Below are 20,113 nucleotides of genomic sequence, written 5' to 3'. Positions count from 1 at the left end.
GGGTTCTTTCTCTTGCGCCTCTTTCTTCCAATCCCTAACTCAGCAACCTACTCCCCATGGGATGCCTTTCCCTGTTAAAGAGATATGGTGCAAGCCTATTCCTCCTCGGGTTGGGAGTTTTTGTTGGGAAGCTTTTCTGGAAAGAATCAACACTTGCAATCTAATTCAAAGAAAAAGACCCAAATCTTGTTTATCCCCGCATAGGTGTGTTCTTTCATCTTTGCCAAGCTGATGGAGAGACTGGGTACCACCTATTAGTGTCTTGCCACTATGCCAGAGTTGTTTGGGTTTGGGCTTTATCCCTTTTTGGGTGTAGCTGGACCCCCCCCCCCCCCGGTGTACAGAGTCTGTTTTCTCCATCCTTTTTCAACTGGCCAGTGAAAAGGGGTAGGATCATGTGGAGTGTCAGGGCTGCTGTTTGTTGGTCTTTGTGGGAAGAAAGAAACTCCAGGATTTTTTTGGAAAGGGAGAGGGATGTTGAGAACTTGATAGAGTTAATCCACTTAAGGGTAGTACACTAGTTGAAATCCATGGATCTGTTTACAGACTTTTTTGTGGATGTTTTGTTGAGAAATTGGAAAGAAACAGCAAATTCAGCCCAGGTTAAGAGGATCATAAGTCCTTCCTGGACCCCTCCCCACCCCCCCCCCCCCCTATCGGTTATATAAAGTTGAACTTTGGTGGCAGTAGCATTGGGAATCCAGGGCAATCGGGTATTTGGGGATTTTCAGAAATGAGGAAGGAAATGCTATAGCCCTTTTCTCCAACCCAATTGGAGAGGGTGACTCTCTTAGGGCCGAAATTTCAGCAGCACTGGAAGGGCTCCAAAGAGCAAGAGACCTAGACATTAAGAGGCTGATTTTTTAAGGAGATTCGGAGGTGGCAGTAAACTGGTTAAAGGAAGATAAGCATGGATTGTGGAAATACAGCAATGAGAGGAAAAAATTAATTGGTTGGCAAAGGATATTGAAGTAAAATACAGTTGGGTTAAAAGAACTGCAAATTCCTTTGCTGGCGGGCTAGCTAAGCAAGGGGTGAATAGGGATTCTATGTTTTGGGCTTATGTCTTTTTTTTTTTTTTTGAGAAGTATCAATTCATTAAGAGGAAAAGTACAACCAGAGGTTGTACAATGGAGGTACAAAGACAGCACTCAAACTACAAATCCAATGGGAGATACAAACAGACTTTCAAAGTCAAAAAGAGAACTGTAAAAAGAACTGACAACTTTAAGCTGAGTCGAAGACCAGGAAAACAGCTTCCCTACAATCTTCTGCCACACTTCCTCTTCTTGACAGCTTTTGTTTTGAAATATCCTTGAGTTTCTTTCTTGCCATATCGACCATAACACAGCACCTGGAATCAGATGCCGTAGAACTTTCCCTTTCTTTCTTAGACCTTGTACCCTCCAGTTGTTGACGAAATCAGCCATTGATTCCGGGCAGCAACTTCTGATTGCAAAAATTCTGAGAATCCTCACCCATATTTTGTGAGTGAAGCTACAATGCAGTAACAAGTGGTCAACAGTCTCATCATCACTGTTGCACAAGACATCTTTTAGAGTCAATAACCACACCCCCTCCTCAGTGATTTAAAAGGCGCGCCTAGGCGCACAGGCAAGGCGCATTTCAGGGTAATGTTGTTCATTACCCTCAATTTGGTAATGTTGTTCATTCATTCATCCTAATAAAATATCTTCTTAAAAAGCAATTAAAGCTATAAAATCATTGTTTTTTGTGTGAAAACTAAGAATTTAAGACCTAATGTGGACTTGTTTGGGCTTGCCTCGAGGGGCGTGGCACAAAGGCGGCTCGTAGAATCAGGAATGTAATATGTTTTACATTACATTAGCTATGTGAAGTACTGCAATTGAGTGAAAAAAGATATTAGAGGTTTTACATGCTTGAAAATGTTTTATATGTTTGATTTTATTTTTAAATTCTCATTTGAATATGCTTGACATCTTATGTTTATGTATTTTAATTTTAGACAATAGGTTTTTTAAAACATTATTTTAAAATTTAGCTTTATATTTTTTTAGTAATATTGTTGGAAGATTTCGGTAATTATGTATTACATTATGTGTTATTTTAGGTAGTTGAAAGATTTGTGAGTAGTACAAATATTTTTAGAAATCAGTTTTTTTTTTCCTTTATTTAGGGAGACTTGTTACCTAGTTTGTATCCTAGAGAGAGCTATAAATTTTGATGTACAGAAGCATAAAAAATCATCCCATTCTTATTATCTTTCTGTCTCTTCTTTATGGTATCAGAGTAGAAAAGACCTAGGGTTTGTTTCTGCATTTCTGTCCCTAAAAAATGTCCGAAGTCACGTCCAGTTCTCAGCCTCCTCAGCCTGAGCCCCAGATTGTCCGGAATCTGCCTGAAAATCACCCTATTCAGATCACTACAATCCGACTAAATGGTGACAACTTTCTCCGGTGGTCACAATCTATTTGCATGTATCTCAAAGGGAGAGGAAAAATTGGCTATATCACAGGAGACACGAAGAAGCCTGATGTGAAGGATCCAGCCTATGCTGTTTGGGATGCTGAAAATTCCATGGTGATGATGCGGTTGGTTAACTCCATGACTGAAGAGATAGGGCAAATTATCTCTGCTATTCTACAGCCAAGGAATTATGGGCAATGTCTCACAGATGTACTCTGATTTAGGGAATCAATCCCAAGTGTACGAGTTAACTCTACAACTCGGAGATATTCGCCAAGGTGAGAACTCTGTGACTAAGTATTTTAATTCTCTTAAGAGAATTTGGCAGGACCTGGACTTATTCAACGATTACGAGTGGAAGTCACCCGATGACTGCAATTATTACAAGAAGATGGTGAATGTTGGTCGAGTCTTCAAGTTTCTTGCAGGTTTAAACGTTGAATTCGATGAGGTTCGTGGCCGAATTATTGGAAGAAACCCTCTACCCCCAATCGGTGAGGTATTTGCAGAAGTACATAGAGAAGAAAGCCGGAGACAAGTGATGCTTGGAAAGAAGGCTGCAGGTACAACCGGACCTGTGAAAGGGTCAGCCCTGATTATTTCCGAGGCCCAAGTCAGTCGAAGGTCATCCCAAAATCAGCAGTTGGAGACAAGAAGAACCTGCGCTGTGATTACTGTGGGAAACCTCGCCATACCCGAGAGAATTGCTACAAACTGCACGGGAGACCATCCAATGGCAGGGCGAACAAACCTGGTGAACAGAATATACCTACAACAAACGAGGTTGAATCATCTCCATTCAGTAAAGAGCAAATAGATCACCTTCTTAAACTACTAAAATCCTATTCGTCACCTAATACTCCCGTCGTGTCTATGGCACAAACAGGTAGCAATTCTTTGGCACTCTCAATTCTAGGAAAATCCGGTCCTTGGATCATACATTCAGGGGCCTCCGATCATATGACAAGCTGCTCTAATTTATTTAGTTCCTATTATCCTTGTTCTAGTATTGAAAAAGTGAGAATAGCTGATGGTAGTCTTTCATCTATTGCAGGCAAAGGAAACATTAAAATTTCAGAAAAAAATTACTCTGAAATATGTTTTACATGTTCCAAAACTTGCCTACAATCTTCTTTCTGTCAGGAGATTGTCTAAAGATACTAACTGCTCCATTCTTTTTCTTCCTTCCACTTGTGTTTTTCAGGACCAGAACTCGGGGAAGACGATTGGAACTGCTAGAGAGATAAATGGACTCTACTACTTTAATGAAACCACTATTGGTAATAAAAAAGTTCTTGGTTTAAGTAGTACGAGTTCAATCTCTGTCTGTGATCAAGTTATATTATGGCATAGAAGATTAGGGCATCCTAGTTTTCCATATCTCAAACATTTGTTTCCTAAATTATTTAAAGGAATTGATTGGTCAAAACTTCATTGTGAGGCTTGTCATTTGGCTAAAGATCATCGTGTTTTATTTCCAATAAAACCTTATTTTGCTTCAAAACCATTTTATTTGTTACATAGTGATGTTTGGGGCCCATCTAAGGTTAACACACTTTCTGGAAAAAAATGGTTTGTGACTTTTATTGATGACCATACAAGGGTATGTTGGGTTTACTTGTTGGAAAGGAAATCAGAGGTTGAACAAAGATTTAAAGAATTTTTCCTAATGATTGAAAATCAATTTCAAACCAAAATTGGCATTCTAAGATCAGATAATGGGATTGAATACTTTAACAAATACTTGGGAGCATTTCTGACCGAAAAAGGTATTATCCATCAATCAACTTGTCGTGACACACCACAACAGAATGGGATTGCTGAAAGAAAAAATAGGCACCTTCTTGAGGTAGCTAGAGCCATCATGTTTTCTATTAATGTACCCAAATATCTCTGGGGAAATGCTCTCCTAACTGCATGTTACCTGATAAATAGAATGCCATCTCGAGTTTTAAAATATGAAACTCCTTTACAGAATCTGAAAAATTGTTTTCCCACATCTCGAATAACCATGGATCTTCCTTTAAAAGTGTTTGGTTGTGTCTGCTATGTGCATATGCCAAATGTTTTTCGATCAAAACTGGATCCAAAAGCTGAAAAATGTGTGTTTCTTGGTTATGCATCTAATAAAAAAGGGTACAAATGCTTTAATCCAGTTACAAAGAAATTTTTTTAGAGTATGGATGTACACTTTGTTGAGGACCAACCTTTCTTTCAAAAAAATTCTCTTCAGGAGGAGAACATAAGTAAGGAAGATAATTTTTGGGAAACTTTACCTATTCTAGAAGAATTTATACCTTTGATTAATTCTGATAAGCAAGTTTCGGAAACAATTGTTGAAAGAATGGAACCTAGTGATAGTACTCTTAATCTAAATTTGCCAAATACTACGTTACCAGAGACAGGGGGAGAAGTACTTCAAACGGATCACAATCCTCATCCTGAGCTTCAGTTTTATACCAGGAAGAGGTTTCACAAAAGTACTACTAGTCCAGTTGTTCCTACAACAGAAGTCCAATCCAATTTACCGAGTGAAGGTCCTACAACTCAGAGTAATCCTTCTTCTACTCCTATTCCGTCTTTGCCTAATCTGTCCTCTTCAGATCTTGACATTCCAATTGCATTAAGAAAAGGTACCTGAGCTTGCACCAAACATCCTATTGCAAAATACTTGTCATATGAGAAATTATCACATATTCATAAAGCATTTGTGTCTAGGATTTCTAATATGTATGTGCCAAGAACTGTTCAGGAAGCATTAGATGATCCGAAGTGGAGGTTAGCTGTGATGGAAGAGATGAATGCTCATAGGAAAAGTAATACGTGGAGTATTACTGATCTACCCCATGACAAGAAGACAGTCAGGTGCAAATGGGTGTTTACAGTGAAGTGCAAGGCTGATGGAAGTGTGGAGAGATACAAAGCAAGACTCGTAGCAAAAGGATTTACCCAAACTCATGGTATAGACTACCAAGAGACTTTTGCTCCCGTTAGTAAACTCTATCAGAATACTTCTTTCTCTTGCAGTTAATTTTAACTAGCCACTTTGTCAGTTCGATGTCAAGAATGCCTTCTTGAATGAAGACCTAAAGGAAGAAGTATACATGGACCTACCACCAGGATTTGAAGAAAGTCTTGGAAGAGGCAAAGTTTGTAGGTTAAAAAAATCCCTATATGGGCTAAAGCAATCACCAAGAGCTTGGTTTGAACGATTTGAGGATGTAGTAAGGCGGCATGGCTTCTCACAAAGTCAAGCTGATCATACTTTATTTTTCAAGCACTCCACTGAAGGTAAAATAGCTATTTTGATAGTGTATGTAGACGATATTATAATGATTGGAGATGATTTATTTGAAATCAACAAGTTGAAGAATAAGCTTGAGGCTGAATTTGACATTAAAGACCTGGGAAAACTTAAATATTTTCTCAGAATGGAGTTTGCAAGGTCCAAGGAGGGAATCTTTATCAACCAACACAAATACATTCTTGATTTGCTCAAGGAGACAGGGATGACAGGTTGTAAAGCCACAGAAACTCCAATGGACCCAAATATGAAGTTAAAAGCAGCAACAGCAAATGAGGTGGTTGATCGAGAACGTTATCAAAGATTAGTTGGAAGACTAATCTATTTGTCGCACACAAGACCTGACATAGCCTTTGCAGTAAGTGTAGTAAGTCAGTTTATGCATTCACCTGGACCTACTCACTTTGAAGTTGTGTTCAGGATTTTGAGATACCTGAAAGGAACTCCGGGGAAAGGACTCTTGTTCAAAAATAGGGGTCATCTCCAAGTCGAAGCCTACACAGATGCAGATTTGGCAGGTAATATAAATGATAGAAGATTTACTTCAGGTTACTGCACTTTGATAGGAGGGAATTTGGTCACCTGGAGGAGCAAAAAACAAAGTGTTGTAGCAAGGAGTAGTGCAGAGGCAGAATTTCGCTCTGTTGCACATGGCTTTTGTGAAGTGTTATGGATCAAAAGGCTCCTAGAAGAGTTGAAGGTTCCTACACCAACACCTATTAAAGTCTATTGTGATAACAAGGCAGCTATTTCCATAGCTCAAAATCCAGTTCTAAATGACAAAACAAAGCATGTAGAAGTGGATAAATATTTCATCAAGGAGAAGATAGACAGTGGTGTGATATGCATGTCCTACATACCCACCACGAGCCAAGTAGCAGACATTCTCACCAAAGGGCTTCCTAGGGCGCAGTAATGAGAACTTAGTTAGCAAGCTTGCCATGAGTGATATATTCATGCCAGCTTGAGGGGGAGTGTTGGAAGATTTCGGTAATTATGTATTATATTATGTGCTATTTTAGGTAGTTGAGAGATTTGTGAGTTGTACAAATATTTTTAGAAATCAGTTTTTTTCCTTTATTTAGGGAGATTTGTTACCTAGTTTGTATCCTAGAGAGAGCTATAAATTTTGATGTACAGAAGCATAAAAAATCATCCCATTCTTATTATCTTTTTGTCTCTTCTTTAAATATTATGTTTAATATTTTTATTTTTTTATTTTTTTGGCATTTTTTTAATTTTCTGACATTTTTTTATTTTTTAGCATTTTTTTGTATTTTTGTGCCTTGCTTCAGAAAGGCGTGCGCCTCGCCTTGCACCTTGCGCTTTTAAAACACTGCCCCTCCTAACCAAGTTGTCTCTTGTAGGAATCTTATTCAGGTAAGCAGCCCAAATAAAAAAAGAGACCTTTGATGGAATGTGTTTGCACCATATTACATGCACAGGAAATTCCAGATCTTCTTCCCCTTGGGCCAGTTTACCATAGAAAGATTTCACCGAGAACTGGCCTCTGCTATCTGCAAACCCAAAACCTTTTGTCTGCCGCATTGGTGTCGATTTGAGTGTTGTATTGAAGAAGCCTACTAAATGGTTCGATCTCCCAATCATTCAAAGCCCTTCTGAAAAGAGGATTCCAGACAAGCATCCCATCTGAAAAGAGGATTCCAAATAAGTATCACATTTTGAGACTGGACATATTCAGCTACTTTTGCCTCCTTGTTTGTTGCAATTGCAAATAATTCTGGGAAGTCATCCTTTAGCGTATTGTTACCATACCAATGGTCCAACCAGAAATCAACTCTAGTACCCCTTCCCACTACAAATTTGATTTCCTTGATGAATTCCTTTCCAAACTGAACAACCATACGACTGATTTGCATCTCCAGGGACCCAACGTACACTTCTTGTACCATATTTTGCTTCAATTACTCTCCTAGTCTCCTCCACAAACAATTCCTTTGGTTACCAAACCTCCAAAACCACTTGCCAAGTAAGGCTAAATTCATTTCCTGAATTCTTCTTAATTCCCATCCCTCCATTCTTTTTTTTGTTTACAACCTTTCCCCAATTAACTAAATGAATTTTCTTGCTCTCCTTCCACCCCATCCACAAAAAACTCTCCTCTCAACCTGGTTTGCAACTCCAGATGGAATTGGATATAAGGAAAGCAAGAAACCCCCCTCTGTTTGTAATCCTTTCTTAATTGGACTCAATGAATTTTTGTTATTGATCAAAAAAAAAAAGAAACCTTAAGAGAAATAACCTCCCAAAGTTTTTGGTAGAAACCAAGGGGTGGGGAGTATCTGGGCCTAGGGACTTATCTGTGCTAATATATCAATCTAATTTAACCCATCTATGTCTCAACTTAAGTCTTTCAACTAATCTAGATTCATTTTAAGTCGTCTTATCTACTCATCTTCTTTCCTCCCAAAGTCCCTGTACCTTCCATTATTTTAGTCAGACCATCACCACTGCAGGAAGATCAGCAGTGTAAGACAAATCCTGATGATCCTCAGTAGCCACAGAAAAAGATTCTTCAAGGTTACCTAAAATGAAAGAAAATTAATGATGACTCATGCAAGAGTTTTCATGTAAGCACCAAACTAAATAAATCTACCATTTAATGTTATTCCACACAGAATACTTACATTATCCATATCACTAGTATTCATAAAAAATACAAAACAGGGAATACTAGCCTAAACACTAAAAACAAACCATTGCTGTCAATACGTGAGAGCCTTACCTCAGATTCCATCAGTGTCCTCATTACTGACCTTTCAGCCAGTATTTAAGGCCTGAGCCCTGAATCATAAAACCTTGAATCACATTTATTCCTTGTCAAGGAAAGGGCTAAGGAACTAAAATCCAACAAGTTTCCATCTCATGTAAACTAATAACCAATCATAATCCCTTCTATCCTCAATTCTCCAAGAACAAAAGCCCTTATCACATGACATATAGACTCACTTTTGATTTTCATTTTTGGAAATTAACTGAATAACCATATTTAGGTCCATAAAAAAAGTGTATACATGAAAAAATGTTCAACAGTGTAGAAAAAATACAAATTACAGATACTGTAGACAACACTGATGTGGACCCCACTGCTGTGGTCCCTACTGTTTTCGTATGGCAGCACAGCATATATTTTTTGTTTGTTATGTCAGTGTTAGTTGGTAGTTATTTCAGTTTGTTGTTACAGCTTGTTATTTCAGCTTTATTATTAGTTTATTTTCCATGTAAGCAATAAGGGCAATTCAGCCCTTTTACAATTAGTCAACATATAAATATTAAGAGTGGGTCGGAAGATCTGAATTATTCAACCCTCTCTCTCTTTTCTAAAAAACCCTTCGTGTGTTTCTGCTTTCCTCCCTCTCTTCTTCTTCTTCTCTTCTTCTGAAATTATTTTCTTTTACTTTCGAATTCAAGACTGATTGTAGTCTTGATCGACTACTGATACTATTCTTTGCCCAAAAAAAATCTAAGTGGGCATAGAGCTTCCATTATACAAAAGTTCAATAAACACCTATTCTAGCTAAGGCGTCTCTTATTGAGTTAACCTATCCAAGGATCCGCTTACTTTTACGAAGAAAGATAGTAGGATTTCTTTGCAAAGGTAGCTAGCAAGTCTCCGAGGGCTCTGGCTAGTTCTTTCGCTCTATTTAATCATATTTCCATAATCCTATTCAATCACCGAGGTAGATGAGACAAGACGACTTAATAGAGGTGCAACTTGAGCAGGCTCAGTTTAGGATTTTGTCAAAATTTGAAAGGGCCCAGTCCGAAGGCCTGAGCCTGAAGCAATGTAAAATGCTAACTTAGGTCAACCCGGGTTGCACACCCCTACGACAGCAATTCAGGCCACAGTACAAGAGTAGCCACCTTGACCTTGCTTGGATTTTATCACATTATGAAGGTACACTATCACAAATCTTATGTATTAACTGAGACTTATTGTGGTGCTTAAATAACATGCTTATAATTTCCTAAGCCTTCCTAGGTCTCCATGTGCATAGAGGAGCGGCAAATGGGTGGATTGAGTTGGGTTGGGTGTGGGTCGAAGATCAACCCATCCACCATCCATATCCATTAATGATCCTAATAACCTTACACGTATATGGATGGTAACTTGTAAGTTTCTTTCATAACATCCCATATCTCCTTAGATGTTTTTGCCCACAAATAATTCCGGCTAATATGAGGCTGCATAGAATTACACAGCCATGTCATAACCAAGTAGTTTTCTTGCATCCACTTGATATATGTCGGGTCTCCCTTGGAAGGTTCTTTCATATCTCCCAGGAGGTACCCTAATTTACCTCTTCCACCAATAGCCATCATGGCTGATTGGGCCCATTCCAAATAGTTTGATCCATCAAACTTTACGGTTGTAATCTGACCACCCATCTCAGAAATACCACCATAACTGATGTTCCCAAGACTGCCTTCTGCCTGAATTTTAGACTCCATTTCTGTCAAGTCTCAAAACAGTACTTGAATCACCAATCACAATCAAAACAGTATAGGCCTGATCTGTATTCTCAGTGTATGTGCACAAAACCGAAGTAATTCTGATTTGAAACCAACTAGCCAACACAGCAGTAGCTGTCCGTAGATCTCTAACCCCCTTAGAACTCTGAGAACAGCTTTAAAACAAAACTGATATGCTAGGGAAAGTTAGGGTTTTAATCAGTCCTGAAAGAAAGCAATTCAGTCGCACAGTCCAAACTATATAGATGAGCTTTCAGTAGGGTTTTAATCAGTCCTGAAAGGAAGCAATTCAGTCGCACAGTCCAAACTGTATAGATGAGCTTGCAGTAGGGTTAATAAGAAACCCTAGAATCTGATTGGATCTACCAATCAACTTAAGAGTAGCTCTAGGTAGATCACAGAATTCAGTCAACCACTAGGGCTTGCCGCAGATCACTTTCAAACCCTAGGAAATCGAAGAGAGAAAGAGCTAGAATGGTTCGGCCTTCCCCTCCAGATAGGTCCAACCTATCTTCTCTGAAAGAACTTCTATTAAAAAGTAACAACTTACAAGGAAAAAATAGTTCGCTGCCTTCTAGGGTTACCTGAACCCTAGTCTTCTCTGATCCTTCCTGACCACCAACACTCTGCAACCCTAGCAAGTTTCCAACAGCTGCTAGTACCTCTGGCGATCTCCAAGAATCAGTCTGCGAACTCCTCCTTTTCAGCTTTCAGTCCTAGGAGATTCTCATGTGGTCGGCTGGTATTAGACTCACATGAAAAACCTTAACTTGGCTCTAATACCATGTAGTTTTTCAAGAATGCTATTCAGTCTTGATCACTAAGAGATTTTAGGTTCGATGAGAAGAGAAAGTGAAGAAGATGTAGAAGAAAGAGTGATGGAAGAGCAATAGAACACAGATTTTGAGGAGAAGAACAGAATGTCAATCTTCTGCCGCCGCCACTTTAAGTTAATATATATAGGTTATGCTAGTTACATGAAAGGACATATTTGCCCTTGGTGTTTACATCATAAATGCTAACAAATAACAACCAATATAAAACTGAAACTAGAAATAACAGAACAACAAAATAACCACAGCTGTGACTAGATACATTCTACCCTATGGACAGAGTGGTACCACAGCTGTGGGGCCCACATCAATGTTTTGCATGTGCCTAAGCTTGATACTAACCTTCTTTCAGTCAGTAGTATTACCAAGCATATGAACTACTCAGTAACCTTCTTCCCTGACCGATGTGTTTTTAAGGACTTGGAGACGCAGAAGGTGATTGGGACTGGCCGTGAGACAAATGGGATCTATCTGCTCGGGGAGCGGTTTCGTCAGGGAGAGTCAGTAGAGAAGTTGTCTTTTGTTTCTAAGAGTGTGAGTCTGGTTATGCTTTGGCATAACCGATTAGGTCATTTGTCTTTTTGATCTTTACAGAGTTTGTTTCCTACTTTATTTGAGTCTATTGAATTCTCTCAGCTACAGTGTGAAAGTTGTGAGTTTGCTAAGCATTGTAGAAAGCCTTATTTATTGAGTAATAAAAGGAGTGATAATTCTTTTGATATTGTGCATACTGACGTTTGGGGGCCTTATCATATCCCTTCCATGGGTGGGTACAGATATTTTTTGTTATTTGTTGATGACCATACCCGCTTTTCTTGGGTTTATCTCATGCGTTCACGAGATGAGGTACCTTCCCTGACCCAAAATTTTCACCAAATGATCCTAACCCAGTTTGATGCCAAGATCAAAGTTCTCCGATCTGATAACGCAAAGGAATACTTTGCTAAACCATTGACATCTTATCTTCTTCATCATGGGGTTATCCACCAGAGCTCTTGCCCTCATACACCTCAGCAGAATGGAGTTGTCGAGAAGAAGAATAGGCACATTTTGGAAGTGGCTAGAAGCCTCATGTTTACTTCCAATGTCCCTATTCGCTTCTGGGGGGACGCTATCCTCACGGTGGTATACCTTATTAATCGGGTCCCTTCCAGGGTTCTTGATATGCGATCTCCTTTTTCGCTTCTACACCCACGTGAGGACTTGTTTTCTATTCCCCTTAAGACATTCGGTTGCACTTGCTTTGTTCAGCTTCTTGGACCCCATCCCTCCAAGTTCGAACCCAAAGCCTCCAAATGCATCTTCCTTGGTTATGCACAAACTCAAAAGGGTTATTGCTGTTATGATCCTGTCTCCGGGAGGAAGTTTGTCTCCATGGATGTCACTTTCTTTGAGGGGACACCCTATTATCCTCGGGTTGCCCCTCAGGGGGAGAGTAGTGAGAGTGGGGGTTTGAGTTCTTGTCTTCAGGGGGAGAGCAGTGAGAGTGGGGCAGTTCCTTTACCTATTCCATTGGGTGATGAGAACTGCAATGGTGAGGGTGGTCAGAGGGATCAGGAGTTGAGGGAAAGCTGCAATGGTGAGGGTGGTCAGAGGGATCAGGAGTTGAGGGTTTATCACAGGCGGTGCAGGCAGGTTGATCCTGATCATCAGCAGTCCAGACCAGCTCCAATCTCATCTGCAACTCCAGGTCCAGATACTTCAGTCCCAGAGCCCACAGAGACTTCCCCTACAGATGATCTTGACCTTCCAATTGCAGTCCGTAAAGGGAAACGACATTGTACCACATCCACAGCCCACTGTATTTCCCATTTTTTATCCTATGATCGCCTATCTCCTACCTACAAGTCCTACCTTAGCTCCATTTCCAATGTCCCTATTCCAAGAACAGTGCAAGAAGCCCTATCACTCCCTGAATGGAAAGATGCAATGCAAGTTGAGATGGATGCTCTATTGAAGAACAACACCTGGGAGGTAGTTGATTTGCCAAAAGGAAAGAAACCAGTTGGGTGCAGATGGGTATTTACGATGAAGCATAATGCAGATGGATCTATTGAGAGGTATAAAGCTCGGTTAGTTGCAAGAGGGTTTACACAGACTTATGGCATAGATTACTTGGAGACATTTGCACCGGTAGCCAAGATGACTACTATTCGAGTTCTCTTGTCCCTTGCAGCAAGTCACACTTGGCCTTTATACCAAATGGACGTGAAAAATGCCTTTCTGAATGGAGATCTGCAGGAAGAAGTTTACATGCGTTTGCCTCTTGGCTTCTGTGATGCAGAAGTAGGTAAGAAGGTCTGCCGGCTCAACAAGGCTTTGTATGGTTTGAAACAGTCACCTAGGGCTTGGTTCGATAGATTCAGACTAGCACTTGTGAAGTTTGGATATGTACAGGCCCAGTCAGATCATACCCTATTCATCAAGAGGGTGGAGTCCTCTTTGACACTATTGGCAGTATATGTTGATGATATTGTGGTCACAGGGAATGATAGCCATGAGATTGAATCTCTTAAACAGCTTCTTCACCAAGAATTTGAGGTGAAGGACCTTGGTGTACTCCGGTATTTTTTGGGTATTGAGGTTGCTAGATCCAAACAGGGGATTTTTATATCTCAGAGGAAATATGTCCTAGACCTGTTGGCAGAAACTGGAAAGTTAGGTGTCAAGCCTGCAGATACACCAATTGAACAGAATCACAGGATTAGTGCCGAGAGTGGGGAGCTTCTTGAAGACAAAGTTATGTTCCAGCAACTGGTAGGAAAGCTCCTATATCTCTGCCTCACTCGGCCAGATATTACTTATGTTGTTAGTGTTGTCAGCCAGTACATGCATTCTCCTAAAACCACACATCTTGCGGCAGAAAGAATCTTAGCCTACTTGAAGAGATGCCCAGGTAGGGGTATACTTTTCAAGAACAACAATCACATGAAGGTGGAGGTTTATACTGATGCAGATTGGGCTGGGAGTGTTGATGACAGAAGGTCTACCTCGGGATATTGTGCCCTTGTGGGAGGAAACCTTGTCTCCTGGAGAAGTAAGAAACAAAGTGTGGTCTCCCGGTCAAGTGCTGAAGCAGAATACAGGTCCATGGCCAATGGAGTGGCTGAAATCCTATGGCTAAGATCTCTACTTGAGGAGTTGGGTATTGAGTATGAGAAGCCCCTGATGCTGTATTGTGATAATCAAGCCGCCATTAATATAGCACATAATCCAATACAGCATGACAGAACCAAACACATTGAAGTTGACCGCCATTTTGTGCGAGAGAGGGTCTCATCTCAAGAAGTATGCCTCCCTTACATCACATCCAGTATGCAACTAGCCGACATTCTTACTCAAGCCGTATCAAGAAAGAAGCTAGAGGCGGATCTATCCAAGTTGGGAATGATGAACATATACTCCCAACTTGAGGGGGAGTGTAGAGAACATTGATGTGGGCCCCACAGCTGTGGTACCACTCTGTCCGTAGGGTAGAATGTATCTAGTCACAGCTGTGGTTATTTTGTTGTTCTGTTATTTCTAGTTTCAGTTTTATATTGGTTGTTATTTGTTAGCAGTTATGATGTAAACACCAAGGGCAGATATGTCCTTTCATATAACTAGCATAACCTATATATATTAACTTAAAGTGGCGGCAGCAGAAGATTGACATTCTGTTCTTCTCCTCAAAATCTGTGTTCTATTGCTCTTCCATCACTCTTTCTTCTACATCTTCTTCACTTTCTCTTCTCATCGAACCTAAAATCTCTTAGTGATCAAGACTGAATAGCAGTCTTGAAAAACTACATAACTCAACCTAACCCTCAGTCCCTCACCCAGACTAATCTACCCATACTCAACCTCTTCAACTGGACATTGACAGTTAAAGCAGTTCAATACTCTTCTATAGGGCCCTCCTGTTTAGTTGATTTGATATGATACTCAATGGAACACATTCAAGTTATGGCCAATAACCTTGACCACAGTAGGCTCCAACCTTGTACTGCCTAATATCTTCCATCATGGTTCGCTGTTTTAACTACAGTTCCAAAATGTGTCATTGAGATGCTCCAAATAATTTGGTATTCTAATGAGATCCAAACAACAACAAATTTCAGGTTTTATTTACTATTTCTGGCTTAAACTGTTAAAACCTGATATCCATCCAAAAAAAATGCTAAACCAGGTTAATGCTGATTCTCTCAGATTATAAGTCAGGTTTAATCTTGTATATTCAAAATTCCAGAAAGGCCATAGAGATGACCCCAATACTTTTGTATTCCCATGAGATTCGAAGTATGTGAAATTTTAGATTTTGTTTATTATTTCTGACTTCAACTAGTAAACCAGGTTAACCCTGATTCTCTCAGATTATAACCTGGGGTTCAATCTTGAATACTTGGGGTTTCAATTGGATATGAAATTGTGACCACACGTAGGATGATAATTATTCTAACTGATACATCTATGTATCACTACAGTCACGCATGGAAGTCAGTCTAAACAATCACAATGCAACGGACTCACTGCCAGGCATGCTTGCAAGCCACATCACCAAATCTGTCATTTAAGTGAAATCCATAACTTTTCTCCTAAAAAATGACAAATACAGTTGTTATCCTAAGCTGTTACAACTCACAACTATAAATAAATATTGAGTCATCCAATGGATAAACATGACACAACCTAATCCATCCACTCAAGTTTGACCCAAATGGGTTGCCAACCCATATTAACCTGCAAGGAAGATGAATGGGTTTACATGGGTTACAAGTAGAAGGGTTGAGTGGGTTGGGTCAGAAATTGCCACCCCTATGCATAATAGACAAAAAAATGGTAAATCATAACTTCTAACTTCTATCCTTTTATTGTCCATTTCCTTCAAGGAACAAGAACTAAATTCCATGCTTTATTTATTTGGAAAAGCTGTGTAATGATACACTATCATGGAGGTTGCATGTTGCCATATTGGTACATATAAGCTATCTGCATTACCTCTGAACCCAGTAAACACCCAACTGAGCACTTAGCAGATAGAGATAACAGGAGTTTTTGGCCATTCAAAGAACAATCAAATACTTAATATATCAAAGAGGGATAATCAAGAAACTCAATAAAATATAAACTAAATCACCACAAAAAGATACCTTAACCCAGTACTGAGCTTTGTCGAATGACTCAGGACTTGTTATATCATATACAACAACTGCAACAGCAGCTCCTCGATAGTAAAGGGGTGCCAAAGCAGCATATCTGAGAAAACAGTTTATCAACATAAAAGGCAGTTGATACTTGAAAGTTGATGAACTGAATTTAATTGTGGTGGAAGAGCAAACCATGGTTCAAAATATCAATGTGCCCCTGTGTATCGGCAGGGGCGTATCGGTACTTAAATTGACGCCCTTTTATATTTTTTTTAGTTTTTTTCAAATTTTGGTTTTTGGGAATATTTTTAACCATATTTTTTATTAAAAAAAGGGTGGTTCCCGAAACACCTTGAAATAGGCGTATCAAGCCACCAATACGATACGATACGCCCCATATCGGCGTATCGTAATCAAAATTTTGAACCTTGGAGCAAACAATTAGGGAAGGGAAGAGTCTAGGGCTGTCAATTGTCCAGGTCAACCCAACAGACCCTATTATGTAGGGTCTCATCTATATTTTGAGTCCCAGTTATAATAGGGTCAGGATTGGGTTTACCTGTTCCAAACCGTTTGTGCATATGTATATCTATATCTTTATCTATCTAAATGTGTGTGTGTCAAAGGACTGATATATTCATTCCATTCAAAATTATGGATTCAGGCCATTGAAATTATCATGACACACCTTTCCTGGCCTGCAGTGTCCCAAATTTCAAATTTTACAGTTGTAGAATCATGCAAAGCTATTGTCTGTGACAAAAATGAAGCTCCAACAGTCACCTGAAAACATTGTAAATCAACAAGATAAGCAACTCTACATAACTAAATGCCATGAGTAAATATGTTGGAGAATACTATATTGTAAGCAATAGTAAAAGTAACTCAATCAAGCACTATAGGAAATTTTTTATGCATTGATAAATGCACCAGTGAGGGAGTTATTTGGATATTGGTGCAACCTAAAGGTTCTTAAACATAAGGACATAAAAAAGAACATGGATGCAGGTGCTGAAGGAAAAAGTGAAAGCTCAGTTATTTAACAGAAAGGATGGCCCTACAAAGAGCAGAGTAGAGAACAGGACACCTGCAGCCAACCCACTTGGATGGGATAACATAGACCATCTGATTCTTACCTTGGAATTTGGATCAAACTGTCCACGGACAAAGCGAAGAACAATACAGCTTTTACCAACACCAGAGTCCCCCAGCAGCACCAGCTACATGCAATGTTGAAATATCAGATCAGTTCCATTTAATTATTTTTATTTTTTCAATTGTGAACAAGGAAGACAGTTGGAAATGAGAGTGAGTCATTTGAGCAGTTTCCTTATTCCTAATACTTGCCTACCCACACAACTTGCATGCATTTCATCTAACACCAGCTGATGACAAAGAGCATCTGACAATTCAGAAATGTCGTCCTAATGGCATTTCCTTGCCTCATTTACATTTATTATTTCCTAATATATTTCAATATGCAATTAAAGCACCATGCCAATCAACTTTTCCTCTAGGATAGAATTGAACTATATATTCTTTTCCCATTGAATTTTGCTAGGCTGATCCTGTATCCCATCACTGATCCCAAGAACAAGAAAAAGAGGGGGTTGCATCATGCTAACAACAGGCATAAAAAAATGACAAACCTTTATGAACATGGGTCCAGAATGATTGAGTCATTTTTTCCCCATGATCAGAAATAGAGTATTATAAAAGAGAAAGAGAGAACAGATGCAGAAAATGTCCTGGCTCCAAAAAAGGAAAACAACAAGGTATCCTCAAAAAGAAGTCTCTATTATAATGTCTATCATTCATTTATTTGCTCATGGATTCTTATACAAAAGATGAACCAGCACGGCTCTTTGTGTAAATGAGTTATGTCTTTCATGATTAGATCCCTATGTTCAAACTATACTCTTTGTCACAAGTTGGTAATCCATTTCAAATGTGACTAGGTAGTTGGGAATAAATTCCTTTTTATCAAGAGTTCGCATTAGTAAACCACACTGGCACATTCAATTTCAATAGGATGGTGTTGGAAAGTAGAAGATTGACTCTCTGATTGATTCTCCATAATTTAAGGTCCATCAGTTTAGGAAACTTAATTTCCTAGAATCATGGGATATTAATTGGAGAATCCCACTGATATAGAAATTAGTTTTTTAGGAAAAGTTAGTTTCCTATTTTATCACCCTGTAAATTAGCTCTGTAATTCTATATAAAGTTGTGTATATGCTCCTTCCAAGACAATACAATCAATTCATTTTTTCTCTCAAATTTTCACATGGTACCAGAGCTGGTCACGACTTAATCCACACATAGTATCTCTTTGGTCATCTCTGCTGCTGGTTCAAGAACTCTCTAACAGTATTTGGGAGGTTCTTGAGTGTCCTTGATTCTTCTTCGAGATCGACTACAGATCTGAACTCTACATTTTTGCTTCTTCTGGACTGCTGCGCCATCGGATTCATCCTGTTTTCTTGGATCTCTTTGTAGAGACATCAGATCAGTCTGAAATCTTAGATCTAGTGTTGCCCAAAGCAAATTTACTGAATCCCTTTGGTTTGGATCAGTTTTGATTTTGAGTAGTTTCGATCCACTCTTCAGTTTGGTGGAGCATTACAGTTACCTTTTTTTTTACATTGGCTGAAAGATTCTTTAGGCCTTCATCGCCAACCCTTACTAAGTTTTTCAGACCTTCATTGTCTGTTTTTTCTCTCTTTCTTGAAGCCCGCCCAATATGTCAGAAGCCACTGTATCAAATACCACTGCACAATCGGAAGAAGTTTCCTCACATCAAGCATCTGGCGACCTACAAAACATTCAGGCAGCATATAGGTTGAACGGGAAAAATTATTTGAAGTGGTCTCAGTTTGTTCAAACATATTTAAAGGGAAAAGGAAAGCTTAGCCATCTCTTAGGGACGGGACCGAAGGAAGGAGATCCAAGATTTGATGCATGGGACGAAGCTGACTCCATGATCATGTCATGGTTATGGAATTCAATGAACCCTGAAATCAGCGACACGTGTATGTTTTTATCCACGGCTAAAGAGATTTGGGATGCCGTCCAACAAACATATTCAAAAGCACGTGATGCAGCACAAGTGTACGAAATCAAAGTCAAGACTGGAGCAACTAAACAAGGCAACAAGACAGTTACCGAGTATGCAAATTTACTACAGAACCTGTGGCAAGAACTCAATCATTATCGGTGCATTGAGACTAAATGTGCAACGGATGCAGCAATCCTAAAGAGTTTTATCGAAAAAGATCGCGTATATGACTTTCTTGCAGGACTCAACGCAGAATTTGATCAAGTTAGGGTCCAGATTCTCGGCAAAGAAGAGGTACCATCTCTAAATGAGACTATTTCTCTAATTCGTGCTGAAGAAAGCCGTAGGGGGGTTATGCTTGAACCCTATAGAGAAACTGATGTGGGCCCCACAGCTGTGGGGCCACTCTGTCCGTAGGGTAGAATATACCTAGTCTATCTGTTATGTTATTCTGTTATTCTAGTTCTGTTATTTACTTTTCAGTTTTTTATATTGTTAAGTGTTATGATGTAAACACCAAGGGCAAATATGTCCTTTCATGTAACTAGCATAACATATAAATATTAAATTGAAGTGGCGGCGGCAGATTATTTTGAATCTGTCCTTCCTTTCAAACCTGTGTTCTACTGCTCTCTCACTAATCTTTCTCCTCTTTCTTCTTCACTTTCTCTTCTGTTCGAACCTGAAATTCCTTAGTGTCCAAGACTGATAGCAGTCTTGATCATCTTCATGGTATCAGAGCCAAGTTAGGGTTTCTTATGTGAGTCTAATACCAGCCGACCACATGAGAATCTCCTAGGACTAGAAGCTGAAAAGGTGGAGTTCGCAGACTGATTCTTGGAGATCGCCA

The 20,113-nt window shown here is 39.4% G+C and overlaps 1 protein-coding gene across 3 annotated transcripts in view; it reads right to left on the bottom strand.

Moving 5' to 3' along the window:
* LOC104595092 (ras-related protein RABF1-like) overlaps positions 1 to 20,113 on the bottom strand; it is a 45,313-nt gene that overhangs the window by 15,592 nt on the left and 9,608 nt on the right. For 2 of the 3 annotated variants that reach the window (XM_010255674.3, XM_088898329.1), the window contains exons 3-5: positions 17,342 to 17,425; positions 16,894 to 16,988; positions 16,209 to 16,314 (exon numbers count right to left, since the gene is read on the bottom strand). In XM_010255674.3, coding sequence (XP_010253976.1) covers positions 16,209 to 16,314; positions 16,894 to 16,988; positions 17,342 to 17,425 — 285 coding nt within the window. The remainder of the gene's footprint in view (positions 1 to 16,208; positions 16,315 to 16,893; positions 16,989 to 17,341; positions 17,426 to 20,113) is intronic. The other variant, XM_088898328.1, reaches the window with a different exon arrangement.

Source organism: Nelumbo nucifera, chromosome 2, assembly GCF_055504915.1.
Source record: "Nelumbo nucifera cultivar China Antique chromosome 2, China Antique-T2T, whole genome shotgun sequence".
Lineage (NCBI taxonomy): Eukaryota > Viridiplantae > Streptophyta > Magnoliopsida > Proteales > Nelumbonaceae > Nelumbo > Nelumbo nucifera.
This window is presented reverse-complemented; position numbering and strand designations above follow the sequence as displayed.